Here is a 17,821-nt window from a genome sequence, read left to right as displayed (position 1 = left end):
GGATGAGTTTCTACTGAATTCAAACAAGACAATTTGGGCAAAAATAATAAAAATCCCCAAATATCTACCCTTAATCTCGGCAGAGTTTATCGACCATCAGTTTCTCTGGATTAGAAACAATCGTATCGGAATAAACCATGAAAAAAAAACATATCGGTCGATGTCCAAACATTTTTTTTGTCTATTTTTTGGTTGAAAAGTGACTTAGTGTGGCTTTAATGTTATGGTGATTAAGAATAACACACATTTCTGACATGCAGACGTATCAACCACTAACTCATCGCTTCTGCAATGTAAGTTTGTCTGAACAAGTGGGTTTTGAGCGGGGATTTGAATGTTGAGTGGAAGGAAAATCCAGAGTCGAGGAGCAGTGTTTCTGTTATCTTAATACTTTGTGGCGTGTCCTTTAAAGCAGTTCTTTTGACTTGTCTTAGAGTTCCTGAATACAGGGGCATGTAAATCCACATTTAATCTTGTGTACACTGACAGGATTAGACCTCACCCTTTTGTGCTTCATGTTCTAAACAGACGGCTGGAGCCAAAGCAGCAGCGCCTCAGGGAGATGAGACGTTTAAATGAAACAATTGCCTGTGACATTTTCCAATCAAAACACTATTCTATACCTGGAGACGTTCAGATGCTGGGATTACAAATGACACTGATCACCTGATCCTGACCTTGATGAAAAATACAAGATAAAAGTAAAATAAAAGCTAATTTGACAAAACCAGGACCAGGATTTAACCAAAGTGTAACTGAAATGGTCACATTTTTCTATAGCGCTTTTCCACATTCAAGGCACTCAAAGCGCTTTACAACAAGGAACCACTCACCCATTCACACACCAGTGTACGCAGACAATGTGAGCCAGGTGGGTTAAGTGTCTTGCCCAAGGACACAATGGCTGTCATCTGTGGGAGCTGGAATCACACCAGCCAACCTGTGGGTCAGTGGATCTGACCACTCAACCTTATGTTGAGAGCTGGATTTGAACCGCCAACCTCTAGATCAGTGGGCGAATGCTCTACCAACTGAGCTACTGCTGCCCCCAAAATACAGTAAGTGAAAACGATAGAACGCTGTCAGATTCCCGTTTTGAGTCAAAAGAGACCTACCAGGCCTAATCTGGAGTGTGGCACAAGAGGACGTGATTTAAATAAAACTTGAGGCTATTGGTATACGGTGTGAAAGTGGCGCCTGACTTTCATATCTGTCACAGTGACGCTGTGATAGTGATCTTTGTGGTTGTGTTTTATGTAACAAAGTGTTGACAGCCATTGTCTAGATTCTATCGCTTAATAACTACTCCAACAAAGAGAATAAGCATTTATTTTCATTGAAGTATTTTGGATTTATTAAGGGGACATATTACGCCAAATGGACTTTTAAGAGTTATCATAGTTTTTCATTCTCATTTATCCACTGAAGGATGATTTATCAATGATTCATTTTTATTCACCTGAACTCAAAATGTCGAAAAAATCCTATTTTCACCAATGCCTCCACACTTGCCCACTCACACCATTCTCTATTTCTTGTTGATATTTTTTCCTATCTTATCTACCTTTGATGCACGTGGGATTTAGCAGATTATATATAATATATATAAAATAAAAAATATGTTGGCCAATGTGAACTGTACCGACCGCAGGTTCATGATGATGGTGATGCCGTTTACAGTGATGTATCCGCCACAGACTTTTTTTTTTAAAAATCCTTTTAGATTAATATTGTGATTAAATTGTCTCAGATATAATGATCCACCACAAAACCAAACACACACACACACTTATTTATTTATCGCTGTGTGTTGTTGTGTGTGTTGATAAATCCGTTATGTGCCACAAACATGCAGTGATGATTGAGGGCTGTGGAATGTGGTGGTATAATTATGGGGTGTGTTACCATATCAAAGTCTCATGTCACTGTCAACTCTATCACCTACAAATCCATCTTTTATCACATTGTTCTGACACTCCCTTCTCCGCCGCCACCTATAGAAACCTGCGGTGTGTGTGCCGACAATTGAAAATTAAAAACATGAAAAACAGAACTATGTCACTATACATATCCTGTATTAAGCAGCAAATAAATAAATAAATAAAACTTTTACGGTGTATTAGAACATTGGTACCTCATCGTATATATCGCGTATTCACTCCCATTTCTGAGTTAGACAAACAGCAGTAAGTGTGCAGCTCCTCCGTAGAACAATTTGAGTTTGATGGAGCAGCTGGAATATAAATCTGTTTCTACTGCACATCTAACATCAAGATTTCCCTGAAAAAGGACAAAGTTGACTCCAGTGATGTAGTTACGAGATGGCATGGAGGGGAAACTTTTAACTGTTTGCTTTGTTTAGCACAGAAAACCTTTTTGGTCGAAGGTTCGAGCTGAACTGGCGTTGAGCTCATTGTGGCCTGAGTTTACCCAGGTTCTGTGGAGGATGGAGAAAGGCTCTGGAGTGTGCATTGTGAACCAGTGTGCAGTGACACATATCAGTCATGTGTGACACAAACAGAAGTTCAGGAACAAGTTTATGAATCTTAATGACAGCTCCAGGGTGCACAGAGATGAGCCTCGCTTCCATCGGCACGGTTCGCTTGGGGCCACCTTGACGGCGTTGGGGGATACCATCTTTTCTGGCAGAGGGTCTGTCAAATGTGTTTTTTTTTTTTCCATGGTATTGCTTTGTTTGAAATGTTTCCCAGTGTGGTATTAAACATTTCTATCTTCATGGAGACAAAACTAGACCAAGTTACAGGTCAGATCTGCGGACAGGCAAAACCGCTCACAGTCAGAATCCCTATTTTTCTATTTTTGGTATTTTTGTGTTATAAAATCCACTTGTAATTGAATAAATCGAGATGATTGAGCTGTTTAATGTCATACTGTGGAACATTACAGGCATATAAATGAAACCACTGGGCTTTTCATACCAATTATTTTCTTCTTTTTTTACATCTTGAATGTTTGAAATAAATAAAATAACACGTCGTCAGCGCTGGGGGTACCATCTCACTTTGACCGTTTTGACACACAATGGTGTCCAGCCCCACCGCCTTGTGAGCTGATCCCGGGTCCCAAGTGTTCCAGACCCCCTTGACAGGTAGTACCTTCAGAGGATTGCTTAGGACAAAACGAGGCTTAAGGATCCTGTACAGAGGGGAAATAAACTTTTGTAGATTGATGGAAGCGAGGCTGCCAATCTGCGCCATCGGCCGCGTTTTTTGAACAGTGCACACTGACTCCCTGCTTGGGCTGCCTCTCTAACTCGCTACGTTTTACTTGTACTTGTCCATGGGAACTGCTACATTATTAGTGTTTTTATCTCTCTCTGGATCAGTGGGCCTCGGGGAGCACATTCCGTTCTGTCATGTGTTCTCTCTAATGTTTGAATGACAAATAAAGAACCTTACTTTGACCACCACCAGTCATTCGTGCACACACACCGCTTTCATACTAGGCAATGGAGGTGAAGTGTGTTGCCTACAGACACAATGGCAGAATGACACAACAACAGAACTTGGTCTGCGTGCGATTCAATCCTCCGACCTGCACGTTGGGGAACCACTGCTGTAACAACTGAGCAACTGTCGTCCACTTTAGCGTCTTTCCTCTACTTCCAACTCTCGGCTACTTTCATTTATACTACAACATGGGATAAATTTCAATCTTATGTGCTCAATTACATGGTTTCAATTTATGATACAGGCAAATGTAGGTTGGGGTTTTATGTGCATCAATGTAATGCCCCCAAAAAGCATGGAAATCCAAGTGTTTCAAGTGAAATTCCTGCTCTATAAACATATAGTCACATGTAAATAAGTCTGAACTAGTCAAAACTACTCAAACCAATGTTGTAAAAACCCTGTGATTCACTATAGTTTCTCATTGGGTAAAGTTCAAGATGTGATTTTCCCATACCTGAGTGTTATATGCAAATCATGTTGGCGTGTTGTAGACATGCCCCTACATCTTTTGCCAATTTTTTATGACTTAATGTGTATGAGGGTGTCAACTTGCGCTGTGGTGACTGAAAATTGGCATAAAAGTGTTTTTTCTAAGAGTGCTGTACCAAAAGATCTCAAACTATTTATTATCTCTATGATTTGACCATGTTACTGTACTCAAAATACATGTGAATTCATGCAAAAAACAAAAATTTATACAGAAATGTACTAGGAAAAAGAGTTTTTATATATGGAAAAAGACATTAAAGACAGGATTCACTCCCAAATCTTCAACTAATCCACTCCCGAACTAACACTAACACTATCTACTTGAAGATTTGAGATTCATCTGTATGTATTTCATCAGTGACAGGGTTTAAATGACAAAATATACTTTTTATTTTATTTTAAATATGCTACTTTTACAGGTGCATTGTGTAACTTTTCTGGCAGAGGGTCTGTCAAGTGTTTTTTTTTTCTATGGTATTGCTTTGTTTGAAATGTTTCACAGTATGGTATTAAACCTTTCTAGGAGATACAAAACCGCTTACACTCAGAATGCCTGTTTATTTGTTTTTGGTAATTATTCAATGCAAAGAGTTTATAAGTGCTTCACAACTTTCAGAGACCAGAGCGGAATTTTGCTGTTATAGTAAAGCTGACAACTAGCATGATTTGTATTGCATTTACTGCGCTTTTCATTTGTACCACTGACTGCATTTGTTTCTACTGCACATTTAACATCAAGATTTCCCTAAAACAGGACAAAGTTGATTTCAGTGATCTAGACTAGACGGTTCACGAAAACCCTGGAAGTGCGAGTTCGGGCATCAGCCAATCAGCAAAGAGCCATACACTCTGTGTTGGTAACAATTCCCGAGATCGAGGATTTAAAACCGGAACAAAGAGAATGTTTGGTGAATTTTATCAAGGGGAAAGACATTAATGCCCTTCTTCCTTCAGGATTTGGGAAAAGCTTAATATACCAGTTAGCCCCGTTAGTGGTGCATTACATGCGTCACGACCAAACAGCAGCGATTGGTTAAATAAAAAAGTACCCACCTCCCGTCAAGCGAACAAATTCTAATGCTGTGAAGTCAGACAGAGGGGAAACTTTCAACAGTTTGCTTTGTTCAACACAGACAAACCTTTTTGGTCTAAGGTTCGAGCTGAACTGGCAATGACCTGAGTTTACCCAGGTTTTGTGGAGGATGGAGAAAGGCTCTGGAGTGTGCATTGTGAACCAGTGTGCAGTGACACATATCAGCCAAGTATTACACAAACACAAGTTCAGGAACAAGTTGATTAATCTTAATGACAGCTCCAGGGTGCAGTTAGAGCCAAAGGGATGAGCCTCGTTTCCATCCACATGGTTTGCTAGGGGCCACCTTCACACCATTGAGGGGAACCATCCTCAGCATTTCCATAACAATGGGCCCAGACCGCTTTGACCATGACACAGGTCTAGCAAGACACACACAATGGGATGACATAGACCAAAGACTGAGGCTAAAGGAGCATCAGCACGGATCAATTTTCAGATGTAACGCAAAAAAAATGCACATGCAAATAAACCATAGTGCACAGCTGATCCTCACATGGACAGATGCGCTTAAGTTTCAGTTTTGTTTTTGCCACATACGGCACTTTATATCAGGCATTTCAACCTTATATGCTCAATGATATGGTTTAAATGTCTGATATAGGCAAATATAGGTTAGGGTTTTATGTAATGCCCCCCAAAAGCATGGAAAAGTAAGTAGTAAGCATGGAAAGTATGTAAGTTTGAACAAGTCAAAACTACTAAAACCAATGTTGTCAAAAAGATTTATTATCGTTTATCATTGGGTAAACTTCATAATTTTCTCATATTTGAGTGTTATATGCAAATCATGTTGATCTGTTGTAGACATGCTCCTACAGCTTTGTTTATTTTGTGGTGACTGCATGAAAACTGGCATAGAAGTGTGATTTTTTTAAGAGTAATTTGGCAAAAGATCTCAAACTATTTATTATCTCTATGATTTGACCATGTTACTGTACTCAAAATACACATGAGTTCATGCAAAAAACAAAAATTTATACAGAAAAGTACTAGGAAAAATAGTTTTTATTTATGGAAAAAGACATTAAAGACAAGATTCACTCCCAAATCCTCAACTAATCCTCTCCCGAACTAACACTAACACTATCTACTTATATAACAATAACAATTCAAGCTTGGAATTTCTTGTGGTATTTTTATATTTATATGTGATTTTTTTTTTTTTTCCCCTAAACTCATTGAAAGTGATGAATTAATGAACACCATTAGTTAAGTTTTATTTGAATTGAATTTGGAATGCTGTGAACAAATTGACAGTACTCTTGTGAATAAAATATGTTTTTATCTGTGGCTGAAGTATTGCTAAATATGAACTAAAACCTTACAATTTTTTCATTAACCCAAAAATGTCCAAATCGGAGAAACAAGGCAGACTGGACCAAAAACACAAAGCCCGTATTCTTAAAAATGAATTTTATTTCTGTAAAACCAAAAATAATGCAAAAAGATAATTACACATCACAATCATCCATTAACCAGTTCATTAGAATTCAGATTACCTCATGTACACGTATCTATGCATAGTAATAATAACAACACAGTCACAATTTACAACAAAACAAGTGCTTCTCATAACATCCAGTGCAATAGTGCTTTTATGGGAAACAGCAGTAAGAAAATACATGAGAACATCCACCTTCACCCAGATAAGGCAGTTCTTCATATGAAACAGAGCATTCATTTGACAATAGAACTAACATTTTCTACATCCAGTATATTATTGTCTTGTCTTAATGTCTCAAACTGTGGAGACTGGAACCTGACATTCAATGAACAAAAAGAGATGCTGAATGAAATGTTGTTCTTGAGAGTTTAGTGAAAATATAAATACAGCTAAAACCTGCACAGTCAGAGATGTTAAGTGTGTAAAGCCCAAACGTGCTGGATAATAAGTCCATTTTCATGTTTCCCGCCTTTCTTGGTTTTGTTGACAGATTAGTGATAAGGCCGTATGTCCTTTGAACTGTCCTTGGATCACTGCAGAACCACTTTCTCCTGCCTCACCACCCTCCTGGAGCTAGTGGGCGTACCGGTTCCTGTGATGTTCCCCATGCTGCCAGAGCTGCCGTTGTTAAGGGCCCTTTGGGACCCTGAGAGTCCTCCTGACAGACTACTCTGGCCCTGTGCAGTGTTGGGCCCCATCACCAGCACCCTCTGAGAACCCGAGCCCACAGGCTGCTGGCCCTGAGCTGAACCAGAGCCCACTACCAGGAGGGTCTGGGAGCCGGAGAGTCCTGTCTTCACCAAGTTCTGGCCACTCTTCAGCACCTGTTTGGAACCTGACGGGCCCTTCCCCTCCACCAGCACCATGGTCTGAGAGGCCCCTGGTGTATTCCCCACCAGCACCATCCCAGGGACCTGAGTCTGCCCCACAGCCTGACCCATCACAGTCTGCCCCTGCATCACCAGGCCTTGAGTGGGGACGCTCTGAGGGCCATTTACCAGCATCATATTCTGGACCGGAGGCTGGACCATGTAGTGCATGGGCTGCATAACTGGAGCCGTGGTGTAATAGAGCTGAGGCTGAGGCTGAGGCTGCTGCTGGAGAAACACCATCTGGCCCTGAGGAGCCTGAGGTGCTGGGACCCTGGGGACTTCCCTATTCACCTCTTTGACAATGACCTCTTGCATTTGGCTATTGTTGATGACCTCTGCTTGGTGGGAGGACCGTGGCTTGGGCTCTGGTAGGGGCCCCAGGTCTAGCACATTGGTTACTGCTGTGTGAGCGTGGCGAATGGAGGTGGTGGGAGGAGCGGGGGCCCTTTCTTCAACCTCAGTCTTGCCTCCACAGATTTCAGCCAGAGTCTTAAACTTGGGGTCCAGGTTATCAAGAAAGTGCAGGTCGTTGTCCATAGTCAGATTGTCGCATGAGCCCAAGGAGCCAGCACTGGAGCCCTGGCCCTCATAGTCATACACCAGGAGATTTTCCTTCCCAGCTGGAGCATCAGAGCTCTGTGCCTTCTGTGGGACACAGAGACTCAGGTTAAAACACTTTCATGTCATAAATGTGTTCATAAACAGTGTTAGCGACACTCACCTGGTTGTAGTACTGTCCCAGGTAGTGGTAAGGTAGAGCCATGCCGTCAAAGATCCCACCCTCTCTCTCTCTGCTCATGTACTCAGACTGAAATCCACTGCCTCCCATCTGGCTCATGCCCCTCCACGTGCCATCCATATGACTGGCTCCATAGCCCATCCCTCCATTCATCTCTTCCATTGAAATAACAGACTTCTGCTGCATATCCATCATTCCCATATTTCCCTTGGCAGTTGTATTTACCATTCCCATATCTGCCAAATCAGTCTGCATTTGAGGCAGAAGCACTTCCTGCAGAGTGCACAGAGAAACATTTTGATAGTACTCAATAGGAACATGGAAAAACATTACAATAGATTGATTCTTACTGTGTTCTCCTTGGCCTTCTGTGCGGTAGTTAATCAGGTGAGATTTGTTGTCTTCAGGCATTTCTGCAAAAGTTCCAGCACCTTGTCCGCACAGACAAGCCAGAGCCGCCAGGAGGAACACTGAGATAAAACACATTGTTAGTAAGTGAAACATATTCAGTGCTTAAAGGTTAACATTATTTCCATTGTTCTCACATAGAAGTAGCAGCAGTCCCAAGAACAGCAGACCGATGCCAGCAGGACCAAACTCCACACTTTTCTTTGGTTTTCCATCCCCTCCGATGGGGCCACACTTCACCGAATCCTCACACGTGCACACTTGGACCTTGACTCTCTGTGGCTCAGGACAGGACTCACCCTGCTGGTCAGTCACGATAAACTCCACCTCGTACTCACCAGGGAAAAGGGACTCATCTGTCCTCAGAATCACGGCTGTGTCTGTAGAAAGAGATACAGCATTGTTAATCGGAAAGAAGATCCTCTTGCAGTGCTTCTATTCGTCTTACTTTCTGTGGTCTTGGTCGATATTTATTTTGAATCTAATAAAAATTGTAAGATTGTACGAACCATTTAGATGCTCCACATGCCATTTGCCGTTGGTGTTCTCTGGGACAATGTTAAAGGTAAGAGGCGGCCCGTTTGGGAAGGCGTCCTCATCGTCAGCGTTGACCAGGATGGCGTTATCAGACAAGCACAGGGTCTGTACGGGAATGGTCAGAGTGGGACAGTGGTCGTTGAAGTCTTCCACCTGGATGGCTACGGTCCCTGTAGCGGTTTTCGATGGCATGTCTGTCAAAGCAAATAAATTATTGATCCAAACTGTAAATCTTGTACATACAGTTTTTAATATACAATTACATACTAATTTATTATACTTTAATGTTTTTTGTGTTGAAATAATTTTGGAAAGATATGTCAAACTCTTTTGGCCCGTGATAGGCTATAGAGACATTATTTATTTTATATTATGCTTGTTCTGGATTCAATGTTTAAGCAAAACTATTATTAAAGATTTATTTTAGGTTTAACATTACATATCTCGAAAGAAGAGAAAATATGCAGATGTTGTTGAAAATTTTCATTAAATATTTAGTTTGGCCCACGACTTAGTCCCAGTTTTTAATTTTGGCCCTCTGTGAATTTGAGTTTGACATTCTTGATTTAAAAACTACATATAGTTCCTAGAATAAAACAGATAAGGAGTGTTGTGGGGTAACATGAATCTCCAAAATTGTAGATTTTGAAAGATATTAAAAACAAGGGAAGGAACAAGGAGGAAACACTTCTGCCTTTTGGTATAAAACGAGTAACAAAAGGTGCAAATAGAATTAGAGGCTCTTTTTAATAATTACATTTTTGATTTGAATTTAATCAATATTTGAAGCTATAAATTGTAAAGAACTGTGCAAAAGTATCCAAATTCTAACCTAAATTAGAGCCTACACCTATTCATAAACATCAAAAACAGTGTTACTGTTCTTAATGAAAAATATACTCTACCATCAGTAATGCACAAGACTTCGGCGTAGTATGTGCCGTTGACCAGCAGGGGGGACTCTCTGTCAGGAAGTTTGCTCAGTTTGATTTCACCAGTCTTTGGATCAATGACGAGCCAGTTCCCAGGATCGTTGCCTTTGATGTACCTACACAACATATACACAAATTGTTTTTAAGTCTTATTTTAAATAGCTGGTTATATAATGTCTGAGATGTGTATTTAGTAGTTGTGAGTTGTCTCTTACCTGACGTTCTCTGCTGGTTTGCCCGTGTCCTGGTCTATTGCTTGGTACTTTCCAATCGGACTTTGAAGGTTGTAGTTACCACCCTCTGAAATGGGGATGGCTTTGACTTTGGGGTCGAACTTTGGTCCCTCAGGCTCATTCTGCACGTTAATTTTCAGTGGATACGTAAAACTTCCTCCGCCAGACGCGCCAGTTGCACCAGCCGCTCCACCTCCACCGCCTCCGCCGCCGCCGCCACCGCCGCCGCCGCCACCGCCACCGCCACCGCCGCCACCCCCAAATCCAATCCCGACACTTGTTGGTCCAGCTCCACCAGCAAACGGAGCTTTATTCTTCAGAGACAGGGCAAGATCCAGGTTCTGTATATCTTCGTAATTCACAGGCTAAAAAATTCAAAACCACAATGTTAGATACGATCTGCTGTTTGCTCATTTTAACTCTTTAAAGAGGGGGTATTACTCTACTGCAGGGAATTAATTGTTAACCATATTTTATTACCCTGTTATCTTTTGCTGTTTTGAAAATGCTATGTGAACCAAAACAAAAATATTTAATTACTTAACTTCATTTTTGATGCTCTCTTCCACTATCAGCATGATTGTGTGAAACTACCGCACACTGCATCTAGTTTGTGAAGTTGAAGTGTATCGCTTTGTATCATGCTTTTGTATATTTACAAAAAAGGGCCAACATATAAAACCTCTTCAGATATGTTTTTGATCACGGAACAACTTTATAACATGGTAGATAACACCACCTCTTTAATGCATTTATGTGTCCACCAAACATTTTGATAAAATTGTATCCTGATGTTACAGCTGCATATCATAGGTGACTATGATCAGTGCTACGATGGGGTACCACAGGGGTCTATACTAGGGCCACTGTTGTTTTAGTTAAAAAACAAGATGCTGCGTTTGGTTACCAAATTTAATTAAATTTCCAAGCATTATTAGAGTTTTATCATCTTAGTCCTTTTGTTTTTTCTTTCTTGGATTTATTTCACAAAGTTCTAACTGCTAACTTGGTAACTGCACATCTTGTCTTTTCATTCACCTCAAATTTGGTATACTGTGTTGTTTGGTAGTGAAAGTGATTCCCTCATATGTCACTGAACAGTACCTTGACAAGCATGAGGACTCCTTCATTGGTGACGGGGTCCGTTTTGATGGTGAAGTACCCCGCCTCGTTCCCGCTGGCGATCTCAAAATCAGTCTCCCAGTTTGGAGTGCCCTGCAAGTCCAGATCCTGTGCTTGCAGTCGCATCACCTCTACTCCTGCTGTGTTCTCCATAATCGTAGCTTCGTACTGCAAGACAATGAGGCGTATTTCCAAATTTTAATCAGATATGTAATGCACTTTTTTCAGTGTGTTTACCCAAAAACTAAATAAACTTGTCATAGCACTTAGAATAAAAAATATTATATTATAATATAATATACAGATGAATATATATTAATTTCACAAAACATAATGTAATTTAATATATTACAAAAAATCTGGCCTAGTTAATTAAATTTTTTTAAGGCCAAGTTTATAATTTTATTCCTGGCAGCAGATATGACATACCAGTTCATACAAATACTTAGCAACCAAACTGTAAACAAAGGCCAAACCTATCTAAATTGCATAATAGTTATAATTAACCTAATAAAAATAATTGACACAGCTTGTTTCCTTGTATTCCTTGCATTTCACATGGAATTTTCTGGCATTTTTGTAATTTTCTTCCCACAAACTGACACTTAATTGATGTAAAGGTTATGATAAATATTTACCACAGATATTATCCTACCAAAGCAATTAAAAAAATATATGAATCTGTCAAGTCAAATACACTTTTAGCATGTGAAATCATACCGAATCTTGTGTCAGAGTGGGTGGATTGTCATTGACGTCTCCGATGTTGATGGTGACCGTCCCTGTTCCACTCTTCCCATATGGATTGCCGTTCATGTCCTGACCTTTGACCACCACAACGTACTGGCTGGTTTTCTGAAAACAAAGAAGTACATTTATAGTTTAGAGGGACACCACATAGCTAATAAAACCCAAATATAATTAACATTGCAAGCTTTACATAGATAAATAAAACTTTATTATCCCAAAGGAAATTGACCTCTTTGCATTTACTTCAACATTCTGCTACTAACTGCTGTCATTGTTTTATTGTCACAAATACAGATTTAAACATATTATTCCTCCAACCTTTAAACAAAAATATATTGACCATGATCTTTCTTGTAATGAAATCAATTATTTGAAAATATCTCAGAATTTCCCACCTACAAAATGTAACTGATAGGATAAAAAAAAAAGCTTACTTCTTTTTCCAAAACCCAACAAGTGTCATTAGAATGGTGTAGACAGTTGTGTTCTAAGCATATGAGTTTGTGTAATACCCCATGAGAACAGAAGATGGCAGTATCATCCAAAATTACAGTATAACATTCCAGGACAGATTGAAACATACCTCTCTGTCTAGGTTAGGACTCTTGACACACAGGTTCCCGTCTTGCGTGATGTAGAACATGTCCTCGTCTGGACTCTGGCTCACAATGCTGTAGGCTATCTTAGCGTTCTCACCCTCATCTGCATCAGAGGCAGTCATTTTCATTACCGTTGTGCCTGTAAAATAAAGAATTTTAATACAAATAAGTTAATAAATAAAATCTAGAGATGCACAACTACAGTGTTCTAGGGTGATCAACACTATTGACTATATCTGTGTAAATCAGGTGGCAAGACACATCATCATAACATCACTTCAGAAGAAGGATCCAGAAGGCTTTCAAACATGTCAAGGTATTTACAAACAAAACACTAGTCTGTCAAAAAGAACATTTATTTGGAAATATAGCAAAGAAAAATTCAATAGTCCAGGTCCCTGATGGCTCATTCAGGCACATTTCACTCTTAGTGTATTTCTATAGAAGAATAGGTGGGTTAGGTTCAGAGGAGTTTCAGTGCAGTTAGCTCCTCCCTTCAGGCAGATATTAGGCAGTGTCCAGAAGCTTCTGACAAGAACTGAAGAAGCAACTTAGATGAGCTGCAAAACATCTTTGTCCAATTGACAGAATTAAATTTTTCTTTGCTATGGATCCAGAACGCCTGAGGGATTACTCAGACACCTTTATTTGGAAATAATATTGGAAGACCAAAATTAACCTTTATAAAGTAATGATGTCTTGAATACAGGAGTATAAAGATTTTAAAAAATCCAATATTATTCAAATTAGACTTTGAATAATAGATCTTGAATTATTCATAGATCAAATTCTATGTTATGTTTTGAGTTGCCAAAAATTCTGGAAATATCCTCCATTATACGAAATATAAAAGTGAATACGAGTGTTTGACTTGAAGGCACTGACCTCTAGGACTGAGCTCGTCCACGGCTCCCGGTTTGATGACCCCAAACACTGGAGGGTTGTCATTCTGGTCCTTAACCCTGAATCGCACTGGGATCTTCTGTTCTGCTAAGCGGCCGTCTGCGAATCTAGCGACGCCAGTCAACTAAACCAACAAAAGATAAACATTAATCTGGTGCCATTAAAAATGTACCATTAAAGACGTATTATGCAACTTTTATAGCAGAGGGTCCCCCACCAGCTTTTGTCTCTCTGAAGTGTACACAGTATGGCCTGAAACTTATCTCGCATTTATACAACTACAGATATTTTTATTGATTTTTACTTGTCAGTGACATCACGTAGGAAGAGGTCTGCATGTATGTCTATGTCAGTTACCAAGGTGACACAATGCAAACATTATGATATTTTTTTAGATGATCTAAAAACTAAAACAAAACAAACAAACAACAAAAAAACAACATACAAAATAGATTTTTCAGGAGCCTGTGATCAAACTGAGTGAGCTTAGGTGTTGTGACTAACCGAAAAGGAGTGACTAAGTGTTGGCTAGTTTGTACTTGTAATGTTATTCGAGAGGGACTTGTTTAACAGCACTAAATCAGCTCACATGTGTCCCAACAAAGCCAGCTCTTTATTGTCTTTATTACCTGTATTTATTAAAGTCTGCAACGTATCAGTTTAATTAATGGCAAGTCAAATGAGAAACGTACGTTGTATTCATTGAACTCCTCCCGGTCCAGTGTGCGTGTCACCCGGATGTCTCCCGTTTGAGGGTTGACCACAAAGACGTTGAAGGGATACTGGGACGCCCCCTTGCCTTCCAGGGAGTAGTTGATGTTCCCCGTGCCATCTTCATAATCTGAAAAAATCTGCAGCATCACAGAATGTCACTGTCACATCCGTCTTGATCATGTTATGCTTGTGTCAGAAATGTGAGGGGCTCAGGGAGAGTCAGCACTGGACTCCTGCACGGTCCTTGCTAAGGCCATTCTCCTCTGATGGATCTCTTTGGCTGGAGAACTCTTGGTTGTTTCAGGTTTGTTCAAATGGAAATGTTTTCATGACGAGGCTGTATACATCTCTAAATCCTGTCAGTATTAGTCTCACTGTGAAATTATGGGATTTATATTTTGTGTGGAATTTTTGGACAACAAATGTATTTAATTAATAAAATGTCATCTGTGGCTACACCATAAACTACAGCCTGCTTGAATCAAATCAGATACCGTCGTGCTGTTCACCTAACAACTGAAAAATGTCCTTGGTGTGGTTACTACACAGGGTGTGAGACCTGTTCTTGTTGTGCATCCGTGCAGTGTGTGGTTCCACATCACTTACCTTAGCCACAATCTCATCATTGTAATCTACGTTTTCTTCGAGTAATTTGGGAGGAGGGATCCACTCTCGCTTTTGTCGAACCCGAGCAGCAGTAGCAGCAGTAGCAGCAGTCTGAAGGCAAGAAACATAAAAACAGCTATAACCACATTCTGTAAGAGGGAAAGTTCTTCAGTCTGATGCTAAGATATCAAATCTTGAGCTAGGCTTGGCCAGCACCACCTTATCTGGAGGATTTAACCTGTTGTGCATGTTTTTAATTGATGGATTAAACCAGAGTGCCTGGAGGAATCTCAGCAACGAAATGTAAACTCAGCACAAAAAACTCGGGTGACCCAGGAAACAAACCACAGTCCTGTTGCTGTGTGCTAGACACTGAGCCACTAGGCCTCAGAACACAAGAAACATGAAGAGTGTTAACTGAACGTAATTAAAAATAGCACCTCAGTCTGGCAAGCATTTCATAAAAGCCAAAGATAATTTAATAAAGTGGGTGTTGTGACGTTAAGCATACACTGAGGAACTATGATCATGAAATCAATGGCTACTGAAAACTAATGTTTGAACATAAATGATCAAACATTTTATTCTATGCCACTTTAGAACACAAATCAAAATGTTTGTTGCAAAGTGCTTCACAGAATAAAAATCATACAAATCACAAAAAACAATAGAAACACTTGTTTGATGTTGTTTCGTGGTGTCACAGAAAATACTTTAGATTTAAAAGTGACCACAAAACTAGCTGACCAGATCTACAGGAAGAGAGTACCACAGTCTAGGAGCCCCCCCTTTAAAGAATAAAAAGTGTACTGCAATTAATCCGTAATGAAACAAAGGATTCATTATTTAAAATATTCTATAACTTTACCTGCTAAATCTGTGACTCTACATAGAAGACCTACTTTCTGATCCTTTAGATCAGATTGGTAAGGCCAAAGACTTCAGTCAGTTTATCTTTTTATGTTAACTTTCTACCTCAGAAAGACATTAAAAGCCAAATTCAAGACCTAAGGGTTGTTCGCTTCAACTTTACAGCTGTGCATTATCAGCGCAGCAACGGAAGTGAACTTTAAGTCTAATGATGTGACCAAGTGACTGCGTATAAATCGAGAACTAAAGTGGACCAAGAGTTGATCCCTGGGGAACACCACAAGCCCAAGCCTTCCCATGCTGAATTTACCCATTTCTCCCTGTTATTAGGTGGGTTTTCCCGCGGTTTCCAAATACATACACAACAACCTGTCAAATCCTCCCGCTACAGCAGTGATTGTTTGGCAATACCATTATTATGATATTGCTGTCAGAGGGAACATAGGGCCCAGATGCATATATTTAAGTTTTTATTATTTGATCCTTTCTTAACCCAGGGTAATCCTACTGAGATTTGGAATGCCCCAAGTTTTGTGATTACGGTTGGTGCATCCCTTACCTAAAGGAAAGATATGCAGCATTTTATTATACTGGTAGAAAAGATGAATTAGGGACAACAAAAAATGTCAGAAGTTTCTGTTGATTATTCAGTCAGAAACCTGAATGAGCTCCCCACTTTGCTGCCAGATAAAGATGACAGCGATGGTATCTCTTAATTATTATTGTGACTAATTCCTATTTTAAACCCGCAGGACTGCATATTACGTCTATGAGCTGCACTCCATTACACATTATTTGACAATGTGAATATATTTGGTTCATTTTGCTCGGGTTCCCCATGACGAACTCCCCTGAGGACACGCCACACCCTGCCCCTCCCTCCTGTCTCTGCCCGTCCCTCCTCTCCCTGGATTAGTTTTATACTCTGCGTCACTGTTCAGGCATGTCTCCAACCTGACATTCAACAGAAACAAGCGGCTTATGACTCATCCGGTGCAAACGGTAAACTGCTAAACACACAAAAAAACACTGCCCCAGACGAGACTCAAATGATACTTTAGCTCACTAATATGAAATCATTTAGCAGTAGTAATCCAGCCTGTTAGAGCACAGAAAAGCCTCTAAACATCGTAATAAGTACAATTCTGTAATGTGTACATCTTTCAGTTTCACAATTCAACATTGCATATATCTTTTCATAGTGCAATTCAAAGTAGTTTTATGACAACTAACCGAAGCTAGAAAGCACAAAAGGCTTACCGTGCAGAGCAGTAAGGTGAGTATCTGTATGGAAACTGGAGCCATGTCTGTTTAGGTTATCCGGTGTGGTAGTCCAGGTGCTCTGCGGACTGGGTGTGAGTGAGTGAGTGAGTGAATGGCTTTTTAAATGGGAGGGCTTCGTCAACACACACCCATTCTGTATTATGATGGAGCCTTTGATTAGTTCCAATGTAATGATACGTTCTTTGACATCACAGAACTGGGAAAGTGACTGTAATTTATTAAGGCGTCAAAACAACAAAAGAATGGAACTACCATGGAATTTGATGGGATAAGCTGTTTTCATTGGTAGAGGTTGTTAATTAAAAAATATTTAACCAGAATTTAATCAAATATAGAAGCAGCTTCACACGCAACAAATGGTATGTTTTTAGTGATAGCTAGTGATGGTGGTAATAGAAATGAGTAATATTGTTTTTTTTGTTTCGTTTTTTTTTTTTTTCATTTGTCACGGATGTTTTACACGTATGTCTTTGAACATTTCATTGTAACTCAGTAGTCACAAGTGAGTTACAATGAAAATGAGACCAGATAAATAAAATTGGTATTTTTAGTCATCATTGTTTTAGTTTTTCTGTCAAGAAAAATATTATGGCTCCATTTACACATACATGGGTATTTTTAAAAACTGAGACCAATTTTTTTACAGGAAAAGGGGAAATCGCCTCTGTAAACTAATCTTTCTGAAAACTCCGGCTAGAGTGGAGATTCTGGAAAACTACAGTTTGGCATTTTTGTGTAGAATGAGATAAA

General features: G+C 39.8%; 1 protein-coding gene across 1 annotated transcript; it reads right to left on the bottom strand.

Moving 5' to 3' along the window:
- Positions 1 to 6,454: 6,454 nt before the first annotated feature.
- On the bottom strand, positions 6,455 to 17,126 carry LOC110161243 (desmoglein-2.1-like). The gene is made up of 13 exons (XM_055164520.1): positions 17,048 to 17,126; positions 14,918 to 15,028; positions 14,290 to 14,448; positions 13,580 to 13,721; positions 12,679 to 12,833; positions 12,066 to 12,200; positions 11,328 to 11,513; positions 10,206 to 10,588; positions 9,964 to 10,106; positions 9,031 to 9,252; positions 8,659 to 8,901; positions 8,096 to 8,583; positions 6,455 to 8,019 (listed from the first exon to the last, which is right to left on the bottom strand). The coding sequence occupies exons 1-13, from the start codon at positions 17,090 to 17,092 to the stop codon at positions 7,033 to 7,035; spliced, it is 3,399 nt and encodes a 1,132-aa protein (XP_055020495.1). The 5' UTR covers positions 17,093 to 17,126; the 3' UTR covers positions 6,455 to 7,032.
- Between the last annotated feature and the right edge of the window lie 695 nt (positions 17,127 to 17,821).

This window comes from Boleophthalmus pectinirostris, unplaced genomic scaffold (genome assembly GCF_026225935.1).
Source record: "Boleophthalmus pectinirostris isolate CB_2022bp ecotype Guang Dong unplaced genomic scaffold, ASM2622593v1 HiC_scaffold_7, whole genome shotgun sequence".
Taxonomy (NCBI): domain Eukaryota; kingdom Metazoa; phylum Chordata; class Actinopteri; order Gobiiformes; family Gobiidae; genus Boleophthalmus; species Boleophthalmus pectinirostris.
This window is presented reverse-complemented; position numbering and strand designations above follow the sequence as displayed.